This window comes from Polypterus senegalus, chromosome 1, assembly GCF_016835505.1.
Source record: "Polypterus senegalus isolate Bchr_013 chromosome 1, ASM1683550v1, whole genome shotgun sequence".
Taxonomy (NCBI): domain Eukaryota; kingdom Metazoa; phylum Chordata; class Cladistia; order Polypteriformes; family Polypteridae; genus Polypterus; species Polypterus senegalus.
In genome coordinates this window covers 185,322,514-185,335,078 of record NC_053154.1, presented here as the reverse complement: position 1 = coordinate 185,335,078, position 12,565 = coordinate 185,322,514, and the positions used below count along the sequence as shown (strand labels likewise).

The following is a 12,565-nucleotide window of genomic DNA, read 5'->3' as shown; positions in this document are numbered from 1 at the left end:
AAGGCAAGTAAACCTTTCGACAAGGTTGACACTCTCTCCAAAGACAGACACATTGCTGATGGCTGTGCCCAAGAGGTCATTAGAGGCCTGGATCTTGGTTTTTATCCAGGACACTCTCAAGCCCAGAGACTCAGACCCCGCTCAGTCATTTGAGAGCCCTGATCAGAGCCAGGAGGACAGCCTTACCCCAGATAATACAGATCCCTGCAGCCTTGCCTCCTCTCAGCTGGTTCACCACCTGTGTAATCTCAGTGAGATCAGGTGGTTTACAGCTAATTGGAGGATCAGCCTCAAGAATCATGGACCCAGGGATATCCAACATCCTAGCTGGAGGATCAGCTTTGAACAGTGGCTCAGTAGCCAGTCCAGCAGGTCACAATTGCAGTGTCATCCGTAAGGACCGTTCCATCAGCTGCCCTAACTGAGACTCTCCAAGGAACAGATTTGGATGTGCATAATGCTTCGATTCCTCTATAAGCAGGACGTGGGTCGCTAGACAAGAGATGGTGTGTTACTTGCTCACAAATTCGTCTAACAAATGCCTCTTTATCTGAACTCAGAATGCTCACAGCCATCCTTCTCAGTTCTTGGTACAGATCAGAGTTGCCATTGAGCTGTGCACTGTGACTCCTCTTGATGATATCCAGGGTGTCCTGCGAGATGAAACACCTACCTCTGGAAACACCGGTAACACCAACACAACCCTTAGCAACCTTCAGGGTCTTGTCACATCACATTAGGATTGGCAGTCGTACCCAAATCCCCAAGTTCCTCACACAAACTGCATGCAAACTCATCAGAAACCGCCTGGGGCCTCATGTATAACGCCGTGCGAAGAACTCGCACTATAACATGGCGTAAGCACAAAAGCCGAAATGTGCTTATGCACAGAAAAATCCAGATGCAGGAATCTGTGCGTACTCCAACTTCCACGTTCTTCCGCTACATAAATCCCGATCAGCGTGAAAACTAACGCTCGTGCACGAGCATTATGTAACGCCCCAAATCCTCCCAGAATTAAGCCTCTTTGAATATGCAAATCAATATAAATGGCCCTTAAGTGCAGCCTTCTGTGAAAAGACAATGGGAATAGCACGGGGGAAAATATAAGAATTTCAGCGAATACCAAGTGGAGGCAAATGAAAAACATACTATTTGTTCAAATAAACCGTGGTATAATCAACAAAATGAAGTTGATCGAGTGACATAGCGTGTTGGAGAAACTTGAAAGCTCACATCCACAAAATCGCACAGTGCCAGAAATAAAAAAGAAGTCACATATCAAAGTCGCAATGAAAAGTCAAGTTGTAGCCCACTGTCTGTCATATGAAAGCTTATTAGGGTACAGAGAAAAAAGGCACATGGTGGGGAAAAAGCACGAAGTGTCAACTTCAATCTCGACATTTCCACTTTAATCACGTAGTTTATTTTGTCATTAAAGTAGAACATCATAAACTTCATCTTAAAATCGTTTACTCAACCAGTTTCTCAAATCACATCGTAATTAAAGAAGCACGTTAAATGTTTTGTTTTGTATTTGATCTTCTATGTGCTCTATGTGTTTGAATCACTAGTTGCTTCTTAAACCGGCTCTCTTCCTCCAACTGGACACAGAATCCATTACATTCGTGATATTACAGCTCTCTGAATAACTAAAATACTGAGATGTATACGTGATATCATTTTTATGATGATAGGAGTTAAAGCACGTTATTAAACATGTGTTTCACTTCGATGAAATAATTTATTGCAGCATTACTTCGGGTCGGCTCTAGGCTTGTGGTGGCACTGGGCAGAGGAAGAATCGGTGGCTCCTTCGTCGGCCAATGTCAATATGTTATCTTATGCACGGTGGATGGCCACGTCCGTTGCAGACAGTACATAGCCGCCTTGTGCTCATGACACAAGCATTTAACTTCTGCCGAAATTTGTCGCTGCGTTTTTAGCTGTGTTGTTATTTTCTCTTTCTGTTTTATATTCAATATAAATTGGCATAGCCGTCACTGCAGTCAGTGCTTTTCTTTCCCCAAGTAACCGATCGCCACACAATCAGCTCTGTAATAGACGTTAAGCCATCTGTAAGCTTAACGCCGATTCTTCAAAACGTTTAAGGAACATTGAAATATCTTCGTAGTACATGTTTAATTATTCTATCCTTCACGACACTCCCAGTAAAGAATATAGATTATTTAAATGAAGTGAAAGTTTTATCTGTATAATTTAACAAACATATTTTGCTGCATTTCACCATAAAAATGATATCGTCATCATATCTAAATACGCGCTTTATAAAGTGGCGCAGGTTGTGAGATATTATAACTGTAGTGTAAGTTTACAGTGGGGTGATTGTACTTATACGTCCTAACAGTTCTACAAGGTGCAATTGATTAAGTGCATTTAAAGTTCTTGGGATGAAACTGTTTCTGAACCGCGAGGTCTGTACAGGAAAGGCTTTAAAACGTTTTGCAGTGGCTGAGACAGCGTGTCCTTAAAGCTGTATACCGATAATTCTCTTTCCGATCAGCTGCTGCTGTGATTCACACTCAGATACAGTGATATAAATACTCCGAGTCGTGCAGTGAGAGAAATAGGGAAAAAGATGATCCGCTGTGGCAACTCCTAACGGGAGGAGCTGAAAGAAGAAAAAGAAGAAGAAGAAGAAGGAGGAGAAGTGAGAGTAACAACGCTAAAGCAGTTATGGTATTTGGAATACTATGGCTGTTCCCTGGACCATTATATTGTTACAAGTTAATTACAATCAAATGCGTTACACTAATAAACAAGATGCGGTTAGTTTCAGTGTATTTATAAAGCCGCGTCATGAAAATAATGAGTAACCACACAGGAACAGTAGCACTGCTTTGACGTTGGGTGCCGCCAGTCTGCAAAACCGAGCAGAGAACTTGCGTACGACAAGGCATGAGGTACCGTGGAAAAGTGCGTAGCTTTACGCCAAGTGTAGGTTTTATACATTGCGATTTGAACGTGGAAAAGTTCTTACGCAACATTTCTGTGCGTACGCACCGTTTATACATGAGGCCCCTGGCCTTGGAGTCTGGCCAAGTCCAGGTTCATTTTCCTAGTAGGTGGTAACCTACTGAACCTAAACTGGACCTTCAGAGTAGCAACAACAAGTCTGTGGTGAGAATTCACAAACTGCACACTTCTGTAGACCCTGCAATTTTGCAAGAGCCTCCAGCATCTTCCCACAAGGATGTGATCTGTCTCCTTCACCGCACCACCAGTACTGGAATACCAAGTCCAACAATGAGGCTCAGGGTACTAGAACCAGAATCCAGTGATTTGCAGCTCCTGACCTTTTGCAAAGTCAAGGGACATGGAGCCACTTTCACCGCTGTCACCAGACCCATGGGGACCAAGACAGTACTCATAGCCAGCCCTGTCGGTGCCTGTGGTTGCATTGAAGTCACCCATGACCAAAAGAGTGTCACTTCGTGGGCACCCACCAACCACCAAGCAAAGTTGAGAATAAAATGTCTCCCTCACTGAGACATCATACACCACGGTCGGAGCATACACCGAGACAACAGACAAAGCACCCAGGGAGTGTTGTAATCTTAGTCTCACAATACGCTCCTTAAAAGAAGTGACATCGGACACCATCAGAAGAAGCCAATCTGCTACAGCAACATGTACTCCCCAGGATGACAGCCATCAGACCGACCAGACCAATAAAAGGTGTATCCGCCCACAGTGATCTGGTCAGTCTCAGGTCTGCACACCTCAGAAAGCGCCGCCACTGAAATACATAGTTTACGCTGCTCCTCCGACAGCAGAGGAAGATGATTATCTTGCCAGAGAGAAAAGACGTTCCATGCGCCTACTCAGAGTGCTGACGTACAGCAGCACCACACCAGTTCTGATCCCCAACAGAACTGACCCCACTGTCTCTCCGGCAGTTTCGACTCTTGGGGCTCCAGAGGGCTTTCCCCCATCCCCTTCGTGAAGTGAGCAGCCTTCCTATTGGCGGCTGCAACAGAGCTATTCCCGCAGAGAACAAAAAGGAGTCCTTTCTGTTGCCTCACAGCTGTGTTAAGTTTTTTTAAGGTGGCTGGAGTGCCAATCCTGCAACCAACCCCCCATGATTTCCCTGCAAGTTGGAGGACCGCTTGCAGGGCTGGATGCAATTTAACATCATATCCAGGACAGACTTTATTTTACACTGCTCAAAAAAAAATAAAGGAACACTTTTTAATCAGAGTATAGCATCAAGTCTGTGAAACTTCTGGGTTATTGATCATTTTCAGTTAAGTACCAGAGGGGGTTGTTAATCAGTTTGAGCTGCTTTGGTGTTAATGAAAATAACAACAGGTACATTAAAGGGGTAACAATGAGATGACCCCCAAAACAGGAATGGTTTAACAAGTGAAAGCCATTGACATTTTCCCTCCTAATCTTTTCTGACTGTTTTTTCACTAGTTTTGTATTTGGCTACAGTCATTGTCACAACTGGTAGCATGAAGCAATACCTGGACCCTAAAGAGGTTGCACAGGTAGTTCAACTTCTCCAGGATGGCACATCATCAATATATGACATTGCCAGAAAGTTTTCTGTGTTCCCCAGCACAATCTCAAGAGCATGAAGGAAATTCCAGGAGGCAGGCAGTTACTCTAGAAGAGCTGGGCAGGGCCTTAGAAGGTCCTTAACCCATCAGCAAGGGTGGTATCTGCTCCTTTGGGCAAGAATGAACAGGATGAGCACTGCCAGAGTCCTACAAAATGACATCCAGCAGGGCACAGGTGTGAATGTCCCTGACCAGACAATCAGAAACAGACTTCATGAGGGTGGCCTGAGGGCCCAAAGTCCTCTATTGGGCCCTGTGCTCACTGCCCAGCACCATGGAGCGCGATTGGCATTTGCCATAGAATACCAGAATTGGCAGGTCTAACACTGGCGCCGTGTGCTTTTCACAAATGAGAGCAGGCTCACCCTGAGCATGTGACAGACGTGAAAGGGTCAGGAGAAGCCATAACATCGTTCAGCGTGACCAGTTTGGTGGTGGGTCAGTGATGGTTTGGGGAGGCATATTCACAAGGGGACGCACAGACCGCTATAGGCTAGACAACGGCACCTTGACTACCTTTAGGTACAGTGGGTACCCCCTTCAATTTTTCACTCTGTTATATTTCAGCCATTTGCTAAAATCATTTGAATTAATTTTTTCCCTCATTAATGTACACACAGCACCCCATATTGACAGACAAAAAAAAAGAATTTTTGAAATTGTTGCATATTTATTAAAAAAGAAAAGCTGAAATATCACATGGTCCTAAGTATTCAGACCTTTTGCTCAGTATTTAATAGAAGCACCCTTTTGAGCTAATACAGCCATGAGTCTTCTTGGGAAAGATGCAACAAGTTTTTCACACCTGGATTTGGGGATCCTCTGCCATTCCTCCTTGCAGATCCTCTCCAGTTCTGTCAGGTTGGATGGTAAACGTTGGTGGACAGCCATTTTTAGGTCTCTCCAGAGATGCTCAATTGGGTTTAAGTCAGGGCTCTGGCTGGGCCATTCAAGAACAGTCACAGAGTTGTTGTGAAGCCACTCCTTCATTATTTTAGCTGTGTGCTTAGGGTCATTGTTTTGTTGGAAGGTAAACCTTCGTCCCAGTCTGAGGTCCTTAGCACTCTGGAGAAGGTTTTTGTCCAGGATATCCCTGTACTTGGCCGCATTCATCTTTCCCTTGATTGCAACCAGTCGTCCTGTCCCTGCAGCTGAAAAACACCCCACAGCATGATGCTGCCACCGCCATGCTTCACTGTGGGGACTGTATTGGACAAGTGATGAGCAGTGCCTGGTTGTCTCCACACATACCACTTAGAATTAAGGCCAAAAAGTTCTATCTTGGAGTTTGCTAAAAGACACCTGAAGGACTCTGAGATGGTGAGAAATAAGATTCTCCGGTCTGATGAGGGGATGGTAAAAAGTGCAACAGTGCTTTTATTTAAAAGACAATCAAAACAAAAACAGCGTTCAGATAAAGTGCAGTGCAGTTCCAAAGTTCAATAAATAAATAAATCCATTAAGAAAACGTGGAGGTTAAAACAATAAATAGAAAAACAATCCTTTTAAAACAAGGTTAAAACGTTCAAATAAATAGGAAACAGTCTTTAAAAACAACAACGATCCCGGTGCTTCTTTTAACTTGCAACTCCCTTGCTTTTCCCTGTCCAGGCTTCGCAACAGGGGAGCCACTCTCACTCTGCAGCTGCCCTTTTCTCGGCACTTACTTGAGAATGGAGACATCTCGATTCCTGGCTCCAGTCTGGCACTCATCCCAGTCCCCGAGACTTGGTTTCCACCAACGGCCAGGTCACTCACGTTGGGGACTCCTCCAACCACCATGCCTCCCGACTTCTGCTGCCTTTCCGCGGCCTTCTGCGGCTCATCACCTTCCCCTGGTCACTCCCGCTACGTGGTCGCTCAGCGGGAGCAACAACAACTCAAACGCCTGGGTGTCGGCCTAACACCCAGCTTCTTCGAAACTGCCCGCGCTCGCTCGCCCACACGCTCCCGCGTGTCTCTGTCTCTCTCTCCGACTTGCTTCATCGCTCCCTCTAACCTCCGTCCTCTTCCTTTTCTCTTTCATTCTTTTTTTTTCTCCCCTTCCAACCGACTCGTGCATCTATTTAAGCAACGAAGGACCATAGCAGCTGCAGCAAATTAGCCACGGAACAATCACGGATGTGGGCAGTCCCTCACCTGTGAACTCGGTGAGAAATGCCCACACCGCTAATCATCCCGCGGCTTGCCATGGCCCAACGCCCCCTCGCTAAGCCGCCGCGAGAGCAGTGATTATTTATTTAAAAACTGGCCTTTGCTAAACGAGCTCAGCGAGCTGTGGACCCGCTATACCACAAGAACCTACAAAACTTTATTTGCTTGGGGAAATTAGGTGGGTAGGATTGGCAAGCTTTATTGAGCTGAATGGTCTCTTCTTGTCAAAATTTTAAATGGTCTAATGAACTTTGTGCCAAAATACTAAAATTAAAGAGTTTTAAAAACAGTGGGATCATTACAAAGAGCATGATGAATTCACTCTTTGTAAATCATAAACTAATGATTATGCACACACTGTTCAGGTCCATCTACATGGCATTTCTCTAGAAGATTTGGAGTCAGTTGGAAATATTTGATTTAATCAAACAGCTAATAACATTTTATTAAGCACATTTGCTTATTTGAGCTTGTATCTGGTGCAGCTACTCTATTTTCTCTGGAAAGACCTTTAAACTACAAAATTCTGAATAATCTTAATTATTAGCTGACACTACCCTGAAAACTTAGTTTCATTCATTTCTTACTTTTATGGCATTATTCATTAATTCCACCACAACTCTCTCCATGAAAGCCCCAGGCCATCTTTTCCTTTTCTTGATTGTGAGTCAGTGTTCTTTCCCTGTCCCTTTCGTGGATACACCACATTTTTTTTTTCATTTTGCAGAACAAAAAAAAAATAAATAATAATAATAATAAGCAATCAATGATACCTAGTGATGAAGATGTACAGTATGTGCAAATGTGTATTTTTTCTCAGATACTAAAAAATAAAAGTACCCATTCTGGACTAGTATTTATAACCTACCACTGTTTATCCTGATGTTATGGGAGGGAAAAGAGCAATGTTACATACTGGGTACCTACTTCACTCATTTTTACAGTGGAGTGGGACAGCATTGCAATATTCCTGTAGCAGGTTCACTGTTTAAATCTGATCAATTATATATAGATTTGTTTTAAGTTTGAATATGTATGATTTTTTAATTTGTTTTTCTTACTCTGAAACAGCAATTATCTGTGACATTAGTGCACTGAAAACAGCAATCACTGGTTTGTTTAACCTTTATTAATATGAACATATTCTACTACCCTTTTTTTCTCGTGTACAAATTCTCTGTATAATGGGTCCACAATCACAAGCATGATGAATTGTTCATAGCAGGCTAGCAAAATAAAGGGTGTATATCATTAGGGACTGAATTTCATAATAATGTGCACTTCTTGCAGACATCAGTTTCTTTGGAATGACAGATGAGATGGAAAGTGTAAAATCAAATTACTTGTTCAGTGTTAGCATCATAGCATAACTAAACGTAACCAAACTGAAGTGAGACAACACATCTGTGTGCTCTTTATACTATACTATAACATAGTATATTGTAAATGATTTTAGAAAACATTATGCGAAGTGTAAAGTAGAATTGTCATCTTTTTCTTTTAATATGGTACATTTATTTTTCCCTTCTGGTCTAGACCTGTGCCAAAATCTTTGAACAATTAAGATCAAAACTCTCACCCTTCAGCCAATCTTTTGTAGCAAAACACAAGATGAGGTTTTTGGTGGGACTGAGAAAGTATGTAGTTTGGTATGAAGCAGCTACTGTACATCTTTCTATATCATAAGGCAGTATCAATCATGATAGAATGACACTTTTGCTGCTATATCCACACGATGTGAATGCCCTGGCCTTGTACTTTTTGTCATCTTGAGAGAAGAATGACCATAACTCAACTTTGTCAACCATGCTGGACAAACCTGTGCACCAATTAACAACCACAATGTTAGTGCAGTAATGTCTAGTTCCTCCTTTAAACCCAGTGTTAGCACTTGCTCTCTGCACTCTTTGCATCAACTCAGCCTAGGTCCTGTTCTCCATGTGTCATCAGACTCCTAATGACTTAGGCATATCCTGTAACAAAGGGCTTCTACTCCACTGCTGCTCCAGTTTTGCACCTTTGTAGCAGATGACAGCCTGTATTGGAGCTAGGTGTGGATGGTGCATTTAAGTCCAACAACACTAAAGGACAGTGAGGTGATTCAGCAGGAACAAACGTAATTGATCACTAACTCAGCAAATGTAATGCAAGGTAGCAAGAGCGGATCATTGCTAAACCTCAATGACTGTATACCTGCACTTGAGGCAGCCACCTGAAGAAGAATCTGGGAAGAAACAGAATGTGCTCTTCTATTTCTTTTGCTTGTGCCAGTGAAATCACTGCATGGGCCCTAAGGACTTCGGGACAATAGTAACTGTGCAAAAGATTAGTAAGCTTTTTTTTTATTATTTTAATTTTGAGGCTTATAACGTTTGTAACCTTGTAGCTAGGCATTTAATATATTTGTCTAGCATCCTTTTTTGTCAGTACTGAAGCTGAAAGTAATAACCCATGTTAACTGAACATCTTTAGTTTTTATCTATTTCATTTTTTTTCAAAACAGATGAAATAACCTTGTGAAAGGAAACTCCTTCCATTAAACTCACAGTTGCAGGTGTAAGCTATATGGCAGTTTCATACTGAGTGTTATTCATACACATGCATACACTCACCTTCTGTTAATAAGTACTAGTGTATCATCTATATCTCTAACAACAACAATCATCTGTGAGACAAAGGCAGTTAAAATGTACCATTATATATTAATAATATTATTTACAAGGTACTGTGAAGGCTGATGTAGCAATTATATTAAACACAATCCCAATGTGCTTGTGGTATTGCTAGAAAAGCTTTGATTGGAAAGTGAATATACCTTTGGCCTTGCTTGCTGGATGGGACTTACATGCATTCAGCATCGCCTGTTTCTTCTGGATGTCAGTGATAGCAAAACCTTCAAATCAAAAAGCATACAAATAAATTAATGTTGGTAAATTATGTGAAGATCAGATAAGACAATACTAGTTCAATCACTATTATATGCAGGAAAACTGGTCAAGAATGAAATACTAACAAGCTAGAAGGAAATATGAACAGCCTAATTATACAAAGTAAAAAAAAATAGTTTCAGTAGTTATGCACATGCAGAACAACAACAACCCATGGAGTTATTCATATTAAACAGTTATTATTATATTTAACTTCTAAAGGAAATGTATAGTTATAAAACTGTAATAAAACACTGCAATTTTACAAAACAAAGGATTTTGATTGAAAGGAAGGGAATAGAGAAGACACTTTACAATCTTATAATCTTAGCTGTTTGTCAGTTTTGCTTCTGTTCAAAATCTAAAATAATAGAAGTTAGGTTTTTTTTTGCAGAGAACACCTAATTTGTGAGAGGGAGCATAGGACAGAAATGCTGAGACTGTCAACGCAACTGTATTTTCTGAGAACTACAGTTCTACATATATATTTTGATTTTACACTTACTTTACTATAGCTGTTAACACACTACTAAAGGTTTTCTTTCATCAGATTACAAACACAAAAAAAAGGGATTTTTTTATTTAGAAATCATAAAATATACTGTTTTTCTCGCATTCATACCTTGAGGAGTAAATTATGATAACATTATTTAGCCTAAAACTCACATCAATAATAGTCTTAATTGAAATATTATTGCAAAATCAGTTCTAAATGCAATTAGTGCTAATTCCTCTTCAGATCATTCAAAGTGGACACCGATCTTAAGTCAGTCAGTCATCGTCCAACCTGCTATATCCTAATACAGGGTCACAGGGGTCTGCTGGAGCCAATCCCAGCCAACACAGGGTGCAAGGCAGGAAACAAACCCCAGGCAGGACGCCAGCCCACCGCAGCTGATCTTAAGTGGTTCTTTTATTTCAGTCCATCCTGTAATTCAGTCTTTCATTCCTGCTATTTAAGCCGCAATGGATTTTTTGTCGCACTTATGTGGGAAGAAATATTTTATAACATTACAGTAAAATTTACAGAATTTTTATTTTTTTTTTGTTATTTTATTTGGGTTTTGCATTGAGGCTTTTTTCTCTCTTTTCCTTTTCTGATGATGTCCCATTCAGGCTTTATATTTACCAATTGGTTTATAATTGTTAATAGTAATTTTTTGTTTAGATTTTTATGTTTCACAATGTATAATGTAACCAGTACCAATGGTGATAAAATGTCATGTGAAAAAATTCATAAAAAATCAACATGTCATCATACAGTACAAACATCACAGAACAGTATTAAAATATTGTATATATCAGCATCAAAAATTCAGCCAGTAAAGCAGAAATGGACAAAGTTCCTAATCAAATTGTACATACGTAAATAAACAGTAATTTATAATGATGACAAGTACTCCATAATAGTGAAATAAACAAATAAACATATACACTTTACATTGTTTCACAAATTAATTAATTAATGAGTCATTTAAAAATGGTACAACATTCAAGCCCCAAGATGAAACTGAAAAATTTAAGCTGCACAGGCATACTCATGAGCAGAGGTATGGCAAGAAGAGGGCCTGCACAAGCAACCCAGAAACACACAAAGATTATTTTGGACACAATAAACTTTTATCATGGAAAATTGAAATTTTTTTTTTTAATTGGACAATTAGCCGAAGGTGCTGTAACTCTCTTTACAGCACTGAAGGAGTGGCATAAGTTCTGTGTGTGTGTGTGTTTGTGAGAATGAGATTAGATTTTTGCTGTGTTGTGGTTTCTGACATTTAGATTTTCTGGCCTTTTAACCTGTTTAATTTTTTCTAGGATTTGGCTTTGTACCTTTTCTTAACTTAATTACTATTTCTTCTTTATCCTCTTCATCTTTTTCCACTTCTATGTGGGGTCGATGTTCTTGATCAACCTTTTCCATATAGCTCAGTCTTGCACCTCCTCCCCAGTCAGACCCTTTTCCTTTAGATCTTCCTTTACTTTATCCATTCACCTCCACTTTGGCTTTCCTCACTTTCTCTTCCTCTGTACTTCTATTTCAATCACTCTTTTGCCCAAATATTCATTGTTTCTCTTCATCACATATCCATACTACTTCAATCTAGTTTCCAATACTTTCTTAGATACAGTGCATCCGGAAAGTATTCACAGCGCATCACTTTTTCCACATTTTGTTATGTTACAGCCTTATTCCAAAATGTATTAAATTCATTTGTTTCCTCAGAATTCTGCACACAACATTCCATAATGACAATGTGGAAAAAATTTACTTGAGGTTTTCGCAAATTTATTAAAAAGAAAAAAACTGAGAAATCACATGTACATAAGTATTCACAGCCTTTGCTCAATACTTTGTTGATGCACCTTTGGCAGCAATTACAGCCTCAAGTCTTTTTGAATATGATGCCACAAGCTTGGCACACCTATCCTTGGCCAGTTTCGCCCATTCCTCTTTGCAGCACCTCTCATGCTCCATCAGGTTGGATGGGAAGCGTCGGAGCACAGCCATTTTAAGATCTCTCCAGAGATGTTCAATCGGATTCAAGTCTGGGCTCTGGCTGGGCCACTCAAGGAAATTCACAGAGTTGTCCTGAAGCCACTCCTTTGATATCTTGGCTGTGTGCTTAGGGTCGTTGTCCTGCTGAAAGATGAAAAGATGAACCGTCGCCCCAGTCTGAGGTCAAGAGCTCTGGAGCAGGTTTTCATCCAGGATGTCTCTGTACATTGCTGCAGTCATTTTTTCCTTTATCCTGACTAGTCTCTCAGTTCCTGCTGCTGAAAAACATCCCCACAGCATGATGCTGCCACCACCATGCTTCACTGTAGGGATGGTATTGGCCTGGTGATGAGCAGTGCCTGGTTTCCTCCAAACATGACACCTGGCATTCACACCAAAGA

General features: G+C 40.9%; 1 protein-coding gene across 1 annotated transcript in view; it reads right to left on the bottom strand.

Moving 5' to 3' along the window:
- Positions 1-9,539: 9,539 nt before the first annotated feature.
- LOC120536033 (rho guanine nucleotide exchange factor 4-like) overlaps positions 9,540-12,565 on the bottom strand; it is a 402,069-nt gene continuing 399,043 nt past the window's right edge. The window contains exon 10 of the mRNA XM_039764347.1: positions 9,540-9,633. Coding sequence (XP_039620281.1) covers positions 9,592-9,633 — 42 coding nt within the window. The 3' untranslated portion in view covers positions 9,540-9,591. The remainder of the gene's footprint in view (positions 9,634-12,565) is intronic.